This window comes from Microcebus murinus, chromosome 6 (assembly GCF_040939455.1).
Source record: "Microcebus murinus isolate Inina chromosome 6, M.murinus_Inina_mat1.0, whole genome shotgun sequence".
Taxonomy (NCBI): Eukaryota; Metazoa; Chordata; class Mammalia; order Primates; family Cheirogaleidae; genus Microcebus; species Microcebus murinus.
The window spans coordinates 46,006,392-46,024,334 of NC_134109.1; the positions used below are offsets into that span (position 1 = coordinate 46,006,392).

Consider the following 17,943-nt stretch of genomic DNA (forward strand, 5'->3'; position numbering starts at 1 on the left):
CTCCTGGGTGCACTTCCAGGCTGCGGAGGGTCTGCGGATGAACTGGGAGGGACCCCCTGTACCTGTGAAGACTCCAGCCTGGAAAGATCCCTGGTAGGGGCCTGTTCCCTCCCAAGAAGTAGAGAGAGCCTGTCAGTGTCGTGACAGCCAACCCAAGGTCCTGATCACTGTGCCCCACCCCCCACATCAAAATTAAACATGAAAACCGGAGGGAAAAGCATACCACTGTTTTTCATTATAAGGTTGGATGTGGTTCTTCTCACTAGTCAATCATTCTGTGGGGTGAGGAAACTTAGAAAAAGCTGTTCTGCAGTGAAAATATCAGTTCTCTTTCTTGAGGTGGCAGTAAAAGTTGTTAAGAGTAAAAGCCGCGCCAGCTGCCGCGGGTCAGCCCCGTGCGTGAAGCCCTCTCGTGGGCACAGTGAACGTGGCCGTGGGGCCGCCCTTGTCGCTGGGCTGGAGTCCCCAATGGAGGAGGGCAGGCGGCCAAGGGCTGCACACAAGTGCGTACGTGCTTCTGGGAAAATGAAGATTGAAGGATGGGTCGGAACAAGTGCAGAGGAGAATTTTCCATTTCTGTTAGAAACTCCCAACTAGGACAAGTCTCCAGTACTTTGGCAGTGCCCTTGTTTCTCTCTCCTATGCATCCCCACCCCATTTTTCTTTCTGGATAGAAAGAAAAGGTTATGAGGAAAGTAAGGATATGAGAAGAGTTTTTTAAAAAAAGCTATAGATGGAAAAAAGAAGTGAGATTTAAAAAATCTTCATGTTAAGAATCCTTTTGCAATGACTAGTCCTCAGGTAACAAATCTGTGACAAAGCTCATTCGAGCCTGGCCACCCTCTTCCCTCCCGCTGTGCCCCGAGATGCCAGCAGACTTGTCTCTGGGTTGGTTTTGACTCTGTGACAGGAGCTTCCTGGCAGAGTGTGGATCCCAGAGGGCCTGCCCGTGTGGGTAGGTAGGGTCAGAAGAGAGGAGGCCGTGGAATAGAAATTGTGTTTCTCAGAGGCTCTTGTCCCCCTTCTTCTCACTCACCTGGGTCCTGGCCAAAACCACTGATTTCCATGCCTTTCTTCTACCTTCGTGACCAGAATCTGCAATTTTAAGCCAGGTCCCCTGGCTTCCATGCCCCCTGAACTTGAGTACTGCTGGTGTAATGGAGGGAGCGTGAAATTTAAAGCCAGATGGTCATTTAGTCTCTGTGGGCCTCAGTTTTCTCATCTATAAAATGGAGGTAATATCTCCTTGCCAGGATAGAGAGAAGTATGTGGCAGTGCGCTCAGAACTATAATGTAAAGGGCATACAAATGACCACTGAAAAGGATGTAAATTGCACATCTCATCGAGCTGGGATCCAGACCTTGATTCCCAAGCCTTCAAGAAGTTCAGCATCTTTGAATCTAAATGCAATTTGAACTAAATGCAGAGATCTATTCCAACTAGCATGGGTTCAGTGCTGGGCCTGTGGGAATCACTTTATTTGTCCCTGGAGCTCCCTCTTTCCCCTCTCCACCTCCCCACCTCTGCTAAGAACCACTGCTCTAGGAGACATTATAGAGTTCTTATGTGGCAATACAGCATCTTTGATTAAGTATGAATAATGTAGACCTGACTACAAAAACTTATAGTAATGGTAATACTGTTACTGCGTCCCAAAGAAATCTGAGAAGTTGTATTGTCCAGAAGTCTGGCTTTTCTTACCCTTGACAAAGAGCTGCCTGTGGGATCATGTTTCTAGGGCTGGCCTCCCCTCTGCAGGGTAGGGGCTGGCTGCTGTGCTTCTAGGCTGCCTTCCCTCAAGGGCCTTCCTGTTGCAGCCTTGTGGACGGAGGCCCCAGTGGGCCCTAAGCACTGAGCTCGACTCCCAGACAGGCGGGAATGACTGCCAAGAGCATTCCCTGCCATTCTGCCCACCCCAGGAGCCGAGAATTGGTCAGATTAAATTGCTTAACTACATTATGAGCAATCCCTAGCTCAAAATGGTAGGCTTGTGAATGTCCTGTATGTCAACACCAACTAGCCTAAGAATCACTTGGGGAGTGCCTCAGGTGCAGATTCCTGGGATGCACCTGGTAGGACTAAGCAGGCCCTCAGAACTTGAATTTTTTTTTTTTTTGACACAGAGTCTTGCTCTGTCACCAGGGCTAGAGTGCTGTGGCTTTAGCCTAGCTTACAGCACCCTCAAACTCCAGGGCTCAAGCGATCCTCCTGCCTCAGCCTCCCGAGTAGCTGGGACTACAGGTGTGCGCCATGACACCTGGCTAATTTTTTTCTATTTTTCTTAGTGGTGGTGGGGTCTCACTCTTGCTCATGCTGGTCTTGAACTCCTGAGTTCAAGTGATCCTCCCACCTCGGCCTCCTAGCGTGCTAGGATTACAAGAACTTGCATTTGTAACAAGCATCTCAGGTGATCCTGATGCAGTGGTCCCCAGAATCCCCCAGGAGGAATGCAGCTCTCCCTGTGAAGAAGGGGATGGCGCCGTGCTGAGGGTGCAAGTTGCTGTCAAGGTTGGGGTGAATGTCCCTGATGCCTTGGGCTATTGCCGAAACGCCTGAACCCCTGCAAGCCCGTCCCTCCTCAGCCTCCCTAACTGGCAGCTCCACCCTTCCAGTTTCCCACACCAAGATCTAACGTCATCCTGAACTCGCTCTCTGCCTCTCACACCCCACACATGTGCAATCCATCAGTAAACCCTGTGGATTCCACTTCCAGAGTATCCCAGATCCGGTCCCTTCTCGTCCTCTCTACTAGCACTTCTTACTACCAAGGCACCCGCTCCTTCTGATTTACCATAGTCAGGTCATGTCACTCTTCTGCCCCAAACCCTCCAGTGGCTTCCCGTCTCACTCAGACAAAAGCCCAGCTCCTTCCTGGGGCCCCTGAGGCCCCGTGGGCAAGGCTCAGGCCAGCTCTCCTCTCACCGTCCCTCCTGCATGCCCATGCGCCCTTCCTGCCCAACGTCGTGCCCTCCCCCTACTCCTGCGGGAGGCTAATGCCTGGCCGCCTCCAGGCCTCTGCCCGAACGTCACCCTCTCCTGAGGTCTTCCCTGACCACGCTATTTAAAAGAGCCAAGTGCACTTGCTCCTTCTGCCGTCTTGTCCTTCCCTGCTTTATTTCTCTGCACAGCTCTTCACACATCCACCACCCTAAATAATGTACTTATTCACTGACTGCTGCCCAGGAGAATGTAAGCCCAGGAAAGGAATTTTTATCTCTTTTGGTTCTTGCTGAACCCCTAATTTCTAGACCAGGGCCAGGCCTATAGTGCGCGCTCAATACATATGTGTCAAATTATTGAATGAATGAATAAAATTCGCAGCAGGCATTTACTTTTCACCTAACAAGCTGCCATTGTGTTAAGTGTGCAGACCTGTGTGTGCGCGGGGCGTGAGCGCAGGTGTGGAAGAAGGATTATAAAGGGAGCCTGAAATCCCCCCAATTAGGGGCGAGTCCACTTTCCTTCCTTCCTGCGGCTATCGTGGAGTCGGACGAGTGAGTGTGCGTTCTGGGCTCAGCAAGTTCCATCCTAAAAATATGGCTTTCCATGAAAAACTGTTTTAAGAGATTTCCAGGTTTGCTTACCAATAACTAGTTAACTCATCATAATCATGGTTTGAGTCTCACAAGAGCCTTTTATGAGAGCCTAACCATTATAATTATTTCTATCATTATAGAAAAATAGTCTGGTTTCCAACCAGTTTATAGGCCTCTGCACAGCTATGTTTGTAAACTGCTGGCTGGGTTACCCTGCTCCTCTCTTTTCACCTGTATAAAAGCTACGACTACGCCTCATGTTTTAGTTAACTCTCCATTACTGTAGTCTCCCTTCCATTGTGTCTCTCCCTATTTTATACCTAGTGTGAGAATAGCAATTGGGCCAAAAAACAAGTTCTTCACATAATAACCAAAGCATCAGAGATGCAATACTAACCCTCATTTCCTTAGCTGTGGGCAGAGCAGTGTGTGGAGTTTTATTTTTACCTGAATTTCCTGAAAATGACTACCCTGTACACCTGCATCGGATTGCCTTTTCACCTTGGTGCTCAGAAGTACATTAAAAAAAAATGTGATTTCTGGCAATGCAGGTTTGAGGAAAGGGGGGTGAGGGGGTGTCTTCCTGATTTTTCAAGATGAGGAAGCTGAGGCAGAGCCAGTGAATTTCCATAGTCTCCACAGAGCCCCTGAGCAAAAGCTGAGGCTGAGTCCCAAAGCCTGGGATCCCCTGCAGCCCCTCATACCGTGAGCGCTGGGGAGAGTCCTGCCGGCCACTTTGCGCCATGAGCACACTTGCCAGTGTCCAGTCCCTCCAGGAGATGCTTGTTTGCTTTAGTTGTCACTTTCTGAGCTGGAGAAACCTGAGACTTTGACACACCCAAATCACATTCATTTCTTTTTACTCAAAATGGTTTTCTTTTTCCCTTAAGTCAATGGTAGATAGTGATCTATAGTTTTCACCCCAGCAACCTCTATAATATTTTTGTCATCATCTGTTCTGTTTTTTTTCTGCCTTAAGTTTTATGTCACTTTCCTGTTTAAAAAAAAAAAAATTGAGTTATGCCTAATTTTCTATTTTTATCCAACTGGAATTTCTCAACTAAGTCATCAAGGCCCTGTACCAAATCTTGAGTCATTAACTTCATTCTTACTACGTTCCTAATCAAATTTTCCACTTGCATCAAGGTTGCCTGTCTGTCCTGCCGGCCCCCGGCGTGCTGTGTTTTCACGGATCTGCAAGTAGCATGCAGGCGCTGGCCAGACGTTAATGCTGCTGCTACTGCTCTCACTTCTCGCTTGTGCTTTTCTTCCAACATGCTGTCATACTCATCTGGATAATCTCTGCTTTTGTCTACCGTTAAGCCTGATTGACAAGGTATGACTCAAATCCTACTTGTTGAAGCCTACGCTGACTCACCGCAAACACCTGATCGGAGCTCTAACCTAGAGCTCGTGCCACAGGTACTCTGTAGTTACGATGCTGAAGCCAGGCTTCCTGGGTCCAAATCCAACATTTGCCACTCCCCGGGACTTCAGGCAAGTTGCTTTAATCCTCCGTGCCTCAGTTTCTTTACCTGCAAACAGGGATTAAAAAATATGCCCTGCTACCTAGGACCCTTGTGCAAATTAAGAGTTAACAAAGCTTGTAGAGTAGTATCTGGCATATGTTAAACACTGTTTCGGTGTTAGCTTTGTTACATTTTTATTTGCTGATACAAATCTTTATCCTGGCGGTGGTGGTAAACATATGATGCTCTATCTTCCCCTCTTGTTTTTTTTGTTTTCTGTTCTCCCCTGGAATCCTGGGTAAATATTGATCTCTCAACTTCTTCCTTCCCCTCCTGTTTCCTCCTTTTCAGACCTGGACCTGGAACACACGATTACCTAGTTTTTCCTAAGCAGAGGGTGGTATCCTTCTTCCTCAGGAGCTGGCACTTCCTGCCAGTCACCAGTGTCTCACACTTGAATTCCTAGTGAATTTCTCGGTGTGCTCCTGGAGTCTCCAGCGACCGCTCCAGGGGCATGGAGGCGGAGGTGTGCGCGGCCACTTGGCCTCCTGGTGGCCGTGCTTGGGAATGGCATGTTCCCCAGAGTCCTGGAGAAAGCGCCCTCCTGTCCATCCACGACCCCTAGCCACACCCTACCACCTTGGCATTTCCTTTATGGACAATGGTATTTGCTCCAATCCCCCTGTTTCTTTGTAGCATGAATGGCCCTCTTCTTTATTTTTTTAATGGACAGAATAAGTAGGGAATACAAGAAACAGCTACTGGAGCACTGAGCTTACTCTGGTCCACCCTGGCTTCCTAGGAGACCTATGACTGTGGCCCAAGCTCTCTACTAATGAATGGAAATTGGCATGTGCCACGCCCATCACAGTGAACCCTGCCTAGAGCATAGAGAGTTCTAGCAGCTTGTTCCCCGTTCCTTTGCCCTCCTCCATCCCCTTCTCCACAAACACTTTAAGACCTTTCCTTCTTAGGGAAAAAATAAATCTGGGTAGTAGACCAGCCTAGGTTTTTTAAGTTCAGGGTTATCTAAAAGAAGAGAAGAATGGTTATGCATAGATCACATTTGCTAACTCCTTTCTTATGTCTTCCTCTAAGGAGGTCATTACTAGCAAGTTGAACCATATAAAACTGTTGATATTTGGCCATTTTGGGTTCATAAAAATTGATGGTTTCTTAAACATCAACCTAACGTGTACTTATTGATTTGCTTTCATTTTATTGCACTCGGACCCAGGGGTGCAGCTCCGTCTCGGCTCACCAACTCTGCAGAGAGGCCGCGTCTCCCATCTGGACGGGAGCAGTAGGCAGTCCTCCTCGCCAGCAGCCAAAGCAAGTTAATTCCCCTGGGTTGAATGTTATTCCTGCCTCTTAAACATCAAAACCCCATTTGTTTGTTACAATCTAAACCACTTTTATGGCGCAGATGCTGTGTCCGCGATGAAGCTTGGCAGCAATGATGCTGGAATCACTCAGTCCTTGTAATGCAAGTTTGTTTTATTTTTCAGTCTTCACCTATAATGCTGCCAACAAGGAAACCTGCGAACACAACCACGGACAGTGCTCCCGGCATGCCTTCTGCACGGACTACGCCACCGGCTTTTGCTGCCACTGCCAGTCCAGCTTCTACGGCAACGGGAAGCACTGTCTGCCGGAAGGTGAGTGACGGGCCGGGGCTGCTGTGCGCATGTTGTTCCTGCTGCTTTATGGCCCTGACATCTCCACTGCTTACAGCGCTAGTAACTTGCAGTGTTCAATAAATGTTTGAGGAATTAACTGGTTTGGGCTGATTTCCCAATTGGAGGATTATCCAGAAATGTTTCCTTCTTTTTGCCAGCTCATTAGAGCCAAAGTGGAGGGGAGAAAAGAGATCATAGGCCGGGCTGTTTCATAGGTGGATAATTGACTGGTTTGGCCTTCGTTAAAATGACTTGTGAAAGAGTAAGTTTTGGAAGTTGTCAGGGAATTATTTTATCTGTGTGCACAAATCCCTAGCCTGGGCGATGCCCGCAGCTGACTGGATCTGCTGTCTTTTAGGGGTACCCCATCGAGTCAATGGGAAAGTGAGTGGCCACCTCCGTGTGGGCCACATGACCACTGTGCGCTTCACCGACATGGACCTGCACGCCTATGTCGTGGGCAACGATGGCAGGGCCTACACGGCCATCAGCCACATCCCGCAGCCCGCGGCCCAGGCCCTTCTGCCCCTCACTCCAATCGGAGGCCTGTTTGGCTGGCTCTTCGCTTTAGAAAAACCAGGCTCTGAGAACGGCTTCAGCCTCACAGGTGAGTAGGGCTTCTGAAGGGGTTGGTAGCATTCGCTGCTTTGCTGCTTTGCTCCTCGGAGTGTGCTGCCTTGGGTCTTTACACAGTGAAAGAGGGTTTCTAGAGCCACAGGTGTGTGGTTTTCTGTCCAGAGGTAGTTGGGGATGGTTTGGCCTCACACAACTGATTTTTTTGAAAGTGATTGCTTCTCAGTGTTCACTCAGCTGTTTTGAGAAATAGGATGATTCCATTTGGAGCATTTGTGTTCTCTTATCTCAATTTGTTGAAGCAGTATTTGTCAGGCTTTGTTTAATTGAGTTATTGTGCACAGGTCTGTCGAATAGGGATGCAAACATGACGTTTCCAGGGCACTTGGGGATGATTTGATTTCACTGGGGGGGATGCCCTTCCTTTCTCCCACCCCATGTCCCTGACCTGTCATGGTACAGGCCAGTGCATCTCAGACTTTCACCTGCAAGAAAGTCACCTGGAGGTCTTATGAAAATGCAAATTCTGATCCAGTAGCCCTGGGTGAGGTCTGTGCTTCTGCTGCTCTAACAAGCTCCCAGGAGATGCCAATGCTGCTGGTGTGAGGACTACCCTTTGATAGCCAGGATGCAGAGGATACGTTTTAGTTTCTCACCGCCCCACCTGAAAAGGCTTATTTCTTCATGGTTTTCTTTATTTCTTTATTGCACGAAAAATAAAGTACTGCGAAAAAAGTTCTTCCTCCATTTCCACTGCAGAGCACAAGAGCTGTCAATAGGATCTTGCCTTTTAATTAAGACTTGACTCAAACCTTGGGTCAAAAGTAGGTAGATAAAACATAGTATACCTAGTTAAATTTGAATTTCAGATAAATAATAACTTGAATAAGTATCCCCAAAATGCTGCATGGGACATACTTATCTGAAATTCAAATTTAATTGGGTGTCCTGTTTTTGAGTTTTGTTTTTTTTTTTTCCCTCCCTTTTTTGTTTTTGCCTAGTCTGGCAACCTTAGAGAAAAATCAAGAATGCTCAAGAGTTTATTTCTCACAGAACACAAGCTCCTACAAAGAGAAGCAGTGTGAGGTAACACAGGATGAAACCACACTCTTTAATCAAAAATCTGGGTAATTTATGGAACCAACAGCTGATAATCTTGGCTATCAGATAATCTCCATCTCCTACAGCAGTAGAAATTGGGAGGGAGCAGTGTGCACTGGTAATTATTTAAGCAGCCTCTTTCACCCCTGTGCTGAATTTAGTTTTATTCTTTTCCAGGTGCTACCTTTATCCATGATATGGAAGTTACTTTTTACCCAGGAGAGGAGAGGGTTCATATCACTCAAACTGCTGAGGGACTTGACCCAGAGAACTATCTGAGCATTAAGACCAACATTCAAGGGCAGGTGCCTTACATCCCAGCAAATTTCACGGCCCACGTTTCTCCCTACAAGGAGCTTTACCATTACTCAGACTCAGGTATGTGTAACCAGTTTTCCCATCTATAAAATGGACATAGCCCCTATCTCACAAGATAGTTATGAGGATCAAATGTGTTACTACATGGAATGTCCTAGAACAGTGCATGGCATGTAATGTGGGCTCAATATCATTTTTATTCTTGTTATCAAATATATATCATAAGTGAGCAGAATGCTGGCTGCTACACACAGGAATATCAATATCCCAATACTTTCAAATAATATTAATGTTGTCTATGGGGTAGGGAGGGATGGTATAATTACATAGCGTTTTTAACCATCCTACCCTCTGAAACATGGGAAAATATTGACTACTGAAATTTATATTTGTTTTGTAACTTTTTCAGTTGATGATTTCAGCTTGTGTTAAAAATCACAGATGTTGCACAATATTATAAAACTAATGTTAGATTTGGAGTCAGAAGAATAAGAATTCATATCCTAGATTTGCCATTTAAACCATGTGGGAAGTGTTACAGCTCTTTTAGAATTTCTCTAGCAGGTTTTCTGGTTTTCACTGGAAAAACTTCCATGCAATAAAAAAATAAACAAAAATGTGATGTGTGGGAAAGATCACTTAATATCTGAGAGGCTATTTTGTTCTCTTTAGCATGGGAATAAAAATACTTTTTCTGTCTACCTTACACGGTCAATGTGTGAAGCGTGATGTTCTGTAAGACACTAACTGCATGTGAGATACTGCCTAGTCACAGCTGCTGCTCTGCACTACAGCAGTTTGGTTTGAGCAGTGCCTTTTTTTTTTTTTTTTTTTTTGGAGACAGAGTCTCACTCTGTTGCCCAGGCTAGAGTGAGTGCCGTGGCGTCAGCCTAGCTCACAGCAACCTCAAACTCCTGGGCTCAAGCAATCCTGCTGCCTCAGCCTCCCGAGTAGCTGGGACTACAGGCATGCGCCACCATGCCCGGCTAATTTTTTCTATATATATAAGTTGGCCAATTAACTTCTTTCTATTTATAGTAGAGACGGGGTCTGGCTCTTGCTCAGGCTGGTTTCGAACTCCTGACCTTGAGCAATCTACCCGCCTTGGCCTCTCAGAGTGCTAGGATTACAGGTGTGAGCCACCGTGCCTAGCCTGAGCAGTGCCTTTCTTAGGCCGTTACTTCTCTGATGATGTGAGAGATGTAGGGAAGAGGATGGGAAGTAGAGGTCTGGAGTGTGCACAGAATAGCTAATGGGCAGATGACTGGCCTGGGCTCGACTCCCAGACTCAGAGAGAATCCTTTCCTTAGAACCCTTCAGATTCAATGAAGTGCCAGGGGTTGGAAGCTATCACCTTTTCGCAGTGTAGAGGATGCATTAAAAACTTGGGGTGTAGAGTCAGACTGACCTGAGTTTCAGTTCCTGCTCTGCCACACACCAGCCCTGCGTCTTGGGCTACTTACCTAACCTCTGTGAGCCGCTGCTCGCATGATTGCAGTGCCCACCTCATTGCGCTGTTGTGAGAAATAACGGAGGCAGTACGTATAGAGCACCTAGCCCGGCCGGCACAGAGTAACAGGTTATTCTTTGAGTATAATGACACCAACAATTGTAGTACCTCCTCCCTCTTGGCCCTGTGACTTTGCATCTACTCAGGTTCTTGAGATTTCCTTGCAAGTTCCCCGTTTAAACTCACGAAGTTCCCAAGGGAACATGCTCCAAAGAATTAGATGGAAAAACTGTGCAGAAAAACCCACCCCATGTGAAAATCTCTAATATTTAAAAAAATGTACCGGTTTGCCCGTGCAATGTGTCTGTTGCAGCCGTGACCTCCACAAGTTCCAGAGACTACTCTCTCACTTTTGGTGCAATCAACCAAACACGGTCCTACCGCGTGCAGCAGAACATCACTTACCAGGTGTGCAGACACACCCCCAGACACCCGGCCAGCCCCACCACCCAGCAGCTGAACGTGGACCGGGTTTTCGCCTTGTACAGTGATGAAGAAAGAGTACTTAGATTTGCTGTGACCAATCAAATTGGCCCCGTTGAAGGTAAGGTTTCCTTTTTTGTTGTTGGGCAAAATTTTGAGGGGTTACTAAGGGTTACCGAGTGCCTGACTTTGTGTCCGGTGCTGAGTGGAAGGATAAATCGGGGTTCTTGAGGTGGAGACAGGCAGAAATGGAACTTTTAGAACAGACAACCATGTCCCTGCCAAAGTTGGGGAAATAGAGCACAGTAAGTGAGGCTGGTGTGCAGCCATCCCCAGCTGTATGTGCCAATCGGGAATGTGCCCGTGATGGGCAGGTGGGGCCAAGGTAGGAGGGAGAGTGATGCTGACAAGTATTTATAACTGGGGTAAGTGCAGGGTGCTAGGAGTCTAGTCTGGAGGTTCTAGGAAGATGTCTCAGAGGAAGTGACATTTTGAGCTAAAACTTTTAAAGGATGACAAGGATTTCACCAAACCAAGAGCCCAGTGCCTAGGAAGATAGAGTAAAACCTCATGTATGAAAACCTCCAGGAACATAATATACTGGTGAAAGACTAGATGCTTTCCCTTTAAGATCAGGCACAAGACAAGAATGTCTGTTCTTGCCATGTCTGTTCAACAGCGTTGGAAGCTCTAGCCAGGGTGGTTAGGCAAGAACATGAAATAAAAGGCATCTAAATTGGAAAGGAAGAAGTAAACTTATCTCTATTCTCAGATTTTATGTGTAAAATCGAAGGAATTCACTAAAAAACTATTAGAACTAATAAACAAGTTCAGCAATGTTGTAGGATACAAAATCAATATACCAAAATCAATTGTATTTCTCTATAGTAGCCATGAGCAAACTAAAAATGAAATTAAGAAATTCCATTTCAAAAAGAAAATGTTTAGCAATAAAATTTTTTAAAGTAGTACAATACTTGTACATTGCAACCTATAAAACATTTTTAAGCAAATTAGAAAACCCAAATAAATGGGAAGATGTTCCATGTTCATGGATTGGAAGACTTAATATTGTTCAAATGGTAATACTTCCCAAATTGATCTATTGATTCAACACAATCCCTATCAGAATCCCAGCTGACTTTTTTTGTGGAAATTGACAAACTGATTCTAAAATTGAAATGGAAATTCAAGGAACTCAAAGTAGCCAAAACAATCTTAGAAAAAAACCATGAAGACTCGATTTTTAGAGTAATCAAGACAGTGTGGTCCTGGCATAGGTTAGATGTACAGATCAATGGAATGGAAGTGAGAATCCAGAAATAAATGCTCACATTTACAGTCAATTGCTTTTTTAACAAGGGTGCCAAAACAATTCAATGGAGAAATAGTTTTTAACAGATGGTGCTGGGACAACTGAATAACCACATACAAAAGAGTACAGTCCACACCTAACAGGTACAATGCACACTGGGGGAAGGGCACACAACTTTGACTCAAGTTGTACAAAAGCAAATTATATAAGCAAAAATGTGTATACCCCCATAAAATTCTGAAATAATAAAGTTGAACCCCCTACCTCCTAGCATATACAAAAATCAACTCAAAATGGGCCCAGAACTTAAAATGTAAGAGCTAAAACTTTTAGAAGAAAACATTGGAGTAAATTTTTGTGACCTTGAATTTGGCAATGGTTTCTTAGGTATGACATTCAAAGCACAAACAAAAGAAAAATTGGTTGTTATCACAATTAAAAAATTTTGTGCTTTAAAGGACATCATCAACAAAGTGAGAACATAACCCATAGAATGGGAGGAAATATTTTAAGTCATATATTTAATAAGAGCCTTGTTCTAGAATATATGAAGTACTCTTACAACTCAAAGATAAATCTAATTAAAAGATCACCAGATGATCTGTAAAGACATTTTTCCAAAAAACATATACAGATATCCCAGGAACACGTGAAAAGATGCTTAACATCATTAGTCATCAGAGAAATGCAGATCAAACCTGCAATGAGATACTATTTTACATCATGTGGAGGACTATAATAAAAAATGGGTAATAAGTGTTGGTGTGAGGAAGTGGAGAAATCGGAACCCTCGTACATTGCTGCTATGAGTATAAAAAGGTGCAGCTACCATGAAAAATGGGAGTTTCTCAAAAAGTTATATATGAAGTTACTTTTGACAGAGCAGTTCTAACTAGTACTAGGAGAGAAATGAAAACTTAGGTCTTCACAAAAACTTGTGCACAAATATTCATAGCAACACTATGATAACCAAAATGTCAAACAACACAAATGTCAATCTGTTGATGAATGGATAGAAAAAAATCATTCACACAGTGGAATATTAGCCACAAAAAGGAATGAAGTATTAATACATGCTACAACATGGACGAACTTTGAAAACATGCTAAGTGAAGGTAGCCAGTCACAAAGATCAGCTTATTGCATGCTTCTCTTCATGTAGAATTATCCAGAATAGGCAAATCCACACAGACAAAAAGTAGATTAGTAGTTGCCCAGGACTAGGGTTGGGGGCAGGGAATGGGGGGTGTAGGGAGTTAACAGCTAAAGGGTGTACAGGGTTGCTTTTGGGAGTGACGAAAGTGTTCTGAAATTGTGTGGTGGTTTCACAACTCTGTGAATATACTAAAAGTAATTTAGTTATGCCCTTCAGATGAGTGAATTATGTGGTATGTGAGTTATATCTCAATTGAAGAAAACAACGCTGGAAACAAAACCCTAAAGCAGTTCTCAAATTTCAATGACCATTAGCCTCATCTGTGAAGATTGATTTTTAAAAATAGATATAAAAAAGTTCTAGAGCTACCAAGGGATGAAACGGCATGGAGGAAACTTAAATGCACATTGCTATGTGAAAGAAGCCAGTCTGAAAAGGCATCATACCATGTGATTCCAAATATATGACATTATGGAAAAGGTTAAATTGTGGAGACAGTGAAAGGATCAGTGGTTGCCAGGGGGTCAGAGGGAGGAGAAGCTGTATGATTAGGTGGAGCATGAGATTTTTTCAAATGATGCTATTCTGCATGATAACTGTAATGTTGGATATAGGCCATTATGCATTTGTCAAAACCTATAGAACTATACAACCCAAAGAGTGAGGCTTAACACAAACTATGGGCATTAATAACATATCAATATTGGTTCATCAATGATAACACATGTGCCACACTAATGCACGATGTTAGTGGTAGGGGAAATTGTGTGAATGGGAGGCGTGGGGGTACATGTGAATGTTCTGCTCCATATTTCTATAAACCTAAAACTGTTCTAAAAGATAAAGTCTGCTAATCTTTTGAAAATGTTCTGGGCAAGCCAGAGGATGAGGTGGTAAAGTCAGGGATCTTAAGATGGGAAATGACTTTGTCAAATCAAGGGGACATTTTCATTCTGAAAACCAATAGACCTTGTTTTTCCCTAGAATGCAAGAGCCATGTGAGGAGAAAGAGAATGTAGCCCTCATTCAGTTTCTTTGTTGATAGTGTTCAGCCCAGAGTTAATGCTTCAGAGAGGCGACTCTATAACCGAAGAGCGGGTCTGTGCTTTCTTGCTGGGGCTGAGGGCTCCTTAAGTCTCAGCAGGCTCAACAAAGTAGAATCGCTTTAGCAACGTGCTAACAAGAGCGTAAGGTCTAGAGGACTAGACTCTTCTCTAGGATACAGAAGTGACTTTTGAGAATCCTGAGTTTATTGGTTTGCTTGGTTGTTTTGGTTTAGGGAGCTTGTTTGGAGATGTTAGGTGTTGGGTATCCAAAGCTGGGATTGTAAGGTCGTGAACTAGTATGTGAAAATGTCAGTTGATTTTAGAGAAATGTGTATTATAGATTAGGAAGGAAAATATTTTTGTGGATTTCTGAAGGAGAGATTAAAACCAAAATTACTGGGGAACACACTCTTTACCTTTATATGTCCGGTGCATTCCTTTGCTGGGTGTGGACATTTGATCTGTGATGACAGCCATCCGTGAAATGGAGGCCCATAGAGTCCATTCAGATTCTGGAATCATGTAGGGAAAAGATATATCTATGGATATATTTTTCCTGGAGACATACCAAATGGGAGTTAGAAAAGATCTGAGAAAGCCAGCAAATTGGCAGGTACTAAGTAGCTAATTTGTCCTGAGAATTTTATGACGTTTCCCTTCCACCCAAGTCAAGTAATAATAGCAAAGGGTGGTTTACTTGGTGCCACGCACTGGTCCAAATACCTTACATGAATTAACTCATTTAAGCCCTACAACAACCTTTACCCAGGGGAAAGTGCATTATTATTATCCCATTTTACAGCTCACAAGACTGAGGTCACAGTAAGTGGTGTGAGTTGGGACTCACACCTAGGCACCAGCTCCAGAGCCCATACTCTCACCCCTCACGGCCCTGCTGTTCCCTGTGGACTCCCCTGGCCTTGTAACTTGCCTCATCATTTAGACCAAATTTAAGAAGAGGCAACATGTGTGTTTAAACCCTTTGCGTTTGAACCCTACTTCACCCACAGCAATACTATTCATTCTACTTGAATGGGAGAAACATGAGGGAAAAGAAAACAAAGGAAACACCAAAATGAAAAGCCCTTTTCTTTCCCGTCTCAGTGCATAGCAGTATCATCTTGAGTCTTTCACCTTTTCCAGAGGGAGCTGTTATCTGGTTGGAATGCGCGCGCAACAGCGCAGCTGCCTGTATCTGGCCACCCGGCGTGGGCGCCGTGGTTTCCCAGGGTGGGATGCAGACTGAGCGTGTCTCTCCCAGCGAGTAACCAGGGCCAGCAGCCCTTGCTCCCTTGGACCACTGGTGCCGCCCCTGGTTGAGCTTCAAGTGCGGTTGGCTGTTTTTTGTGGGGTCACAGAGCAGGATCCCCAAATCCTTCCTGTCCTTCCACTGCAGGGGTCGTCTGGGAGAGGTGGGGAGACTCTGGGCAGAGGGCTGTGCTGTGAGGCTGGACAGACTGTCCCTTTAAGGAAAACCGCTCTTCCCCTCTTAATTAAATGAGTAAATTAGTTCCAGATCCTCTGTCAGAGTCAAGCAGTTTAAGAGGGTGAGGGCAAAACACAAAATGTCTTAAGAAGGATATTGCTGTTCTTTGCTGACTATAATAGGAGAAAAGCTAACAGGCCATAGAGAGTGAATCGTGAAATGGTTTTAGAAATGTATTTTTAAAATGTTTTTGGAAGCCAAGTTCAGTGAACAGGGGCCCGTGCTCAGAAGGGCTCCATGCTTGGTTTAATGCTTTGCTGTCATCGTCATGAAATTCTTAATTTTTGAACAAGGAGCTCCATGTTTTCCTTTTGCACTGGGCTCTGCAAATTATGTAGACAGTCCTGTCAGTGCAGTACGTTGGAAATTGGTATCATGTGATTATAGACATTTTATTAATTTCAGGTAGGATAGTGTATCCTATCCAAGTTTGCTAGTCAACTTTTGAGCTGCATTTTTTTTTTTAATGCCTAGCAGAGTGGTAAGCTCTTGACATCCATGTGAACTCACTAATCTTTGCTGGAATGTGCCATGGTGAAATTTTGATGCTGGAAAGTACTCAATAAGAAGGCTAAGCATTAGTATTTATAAATTAAAACATTTTGAGGATTACTTCCTCCTTTGATAGGGTATGCCAGACATTTTGTACAGAATCTTCTAACATGGAGAAATAACAGTGGGGGAGACTCAGGTTCTTGTCTCCCATTGGGCCTTCAGTGAGGTCATGACCCTGTTCTCGGCTTATGCGTGCTGGGGCCTGACTCAGGGACCTGGCCTATGGTCTCAAGTTAACTCTGCAACCGCAACCCCAGTGTTGTGCTGCTTCTGCCTGCCAAGGGGTCCAGAGGGAGGGACTCCCAAGGACGCCTGCGTGATTCGGGGAGCGAGGCTTGTGCTGACAAAGTGCTGGCACTGTTTGTCAGTCCGCTGTTTGGCAAAGACTCTGTTACTCCAGCCAACATCATTGAGGCGAACCAAGGACAAACCCGTAGCCCTCCTCGTTTTCAGCCAATAATGTGGGAATCAATAATATGGGAATGTTTTCTGCTACAGGACCACACTGTGGTGTTACTTACAAAGTGGATGGTAGGAGTTTACCAGAAGACATGAGTATCTCAGCCAAGACATCCCAGTTCGTGGCAGACTGGCGGAGAAAATGGGAAGAAGAGCCGTAACGTGGGTGGGGGCGAGCGCTGGGAAGATGCCCGCTGTCCTGGACGCCTGGGAGGGAGGTGGTCTGCAGGGCAGGCAACAGCAGCAAGCACCTGGGGTCTAGAGTAGAAGTCGCTTGGGCAGGGCTCACCCACAGGAGGTGAGGGGGGTGGGCGGATGTGGGTGAGACAGAGTGAAAGGCTAGTTAGAGGAGGAGGAGGCAGTGCTGCCGAGGTCAGCCTGCAGATGCCAGGGTGCTGGTGTCCGGGTTAGCAAGGGGACTAGAGTGCAGGGTGGGACCTGGAATGTACTAAGCTGGCTATCCAAGACAGGGAATCGGGCACAGAAGTACAAGGCCAGAGGCCCAAGTATAACTTAGAGCCCCCTTAGTAGCACAGATGGCTTAACGTAAAGCCTCACGGGCTTAGTTGGAGCTCCTGAAATCTTCTGAATCTACAATTAGAATTCCTAAGGACTCTGAGGCAAAGTGACAACCTCAAATGAGGATGAACAGTGGCCCCACTGAGGAGGAGGAAGGAATGCAGTTACTGGAGGCTAGGTAGACCTGCCATTGGGAATGGCCTTTCAAATGCGTTGTATTGGATTTTTAAAATTTATTTATTTTTTTAGCAGTTCTGGCAGATATAAGCATTTTTATCTCTTTTACACCTGAGGAATCAGAAGTGCCCAAAAGTTAATGGATTCATCCCGTTAATCCCGGTTGCAGCAAAGTGATGGAAAGCATGAGTTTTGGAGCCACGTTGTCTGGGTTTTTATCTTGTTCTAGCTCCACCTACCTCTTCTGACTGCACAACCTTGGGCAGGTTACTTGGCCTCTCTGTGCTGCAGAAAAATGAAGATGATTATAATGCCTTCCTCACCATGCAATTCTGAGAATGCAATGGAATAGTATATACACACAGTTTAGAACAGTGCCTGGCACCTATTAATAAATACTCAAGGAGCATTAACTATTATGTTGTATCTAAAAATAGAGTTCTTTAGGGGAGATTTCAGATGTTCACAGTCATCACTACCTAGTGGGTGGATGGATCCATGGCAAGGTTACTCCTGAAGAATAAACACTGGGAAAGTCATTCCTGTTTAATTGGTCATACAAATCTTTTTTTTTTTTTTTTTTTGAGACAGAGTCTCGCTTTGTTGCCCAGGCTAGAGAG

The 17,943-nt window shown here is 44.9% G+C and overlaps 1 protein-coding gene and 1 non-coding gene across 2 annotated transcripts in view; both read left to right on the forward strand.

Moving 5' to 3' along the window:
- The window catches only part of NID2 (nidogen 2), a 60,714-nt gene that overhangs the window by 18,539 nt on the left and 24,232 nt on the right, over window positions 1–17,943 (forward strand). The window contains exons 5-8 of the mRNA XM_012758005.2: window positions 6,515–6,664; window positions 7,044–7,292; window positions 8,537–8,737; window positions 10,501–10,731. Coding sequence (XP_012613459.2) covers window positions 6,515–6,664; window positions 7,044–7,292; window positions 8,537–8,737; window positions 10,501–10,731 — 831 coding nt within the window. The remainder of the gene's footprint in view (window positions 1–6,514; window positions 6,665–7,043; window positions 7,293–8,536; window positions 8,738–10,500; window positions 10,732–17,943) is intronic.
- LOC142871693 (U7 small nuclear RNA) lies at window positions 9,208–9,270 on the forward strand. The gene has a single exon (XR_012919910.1). It is a non-coding gene; the product is annotated as a U7 small nuclear RNA (small nuclear RNA).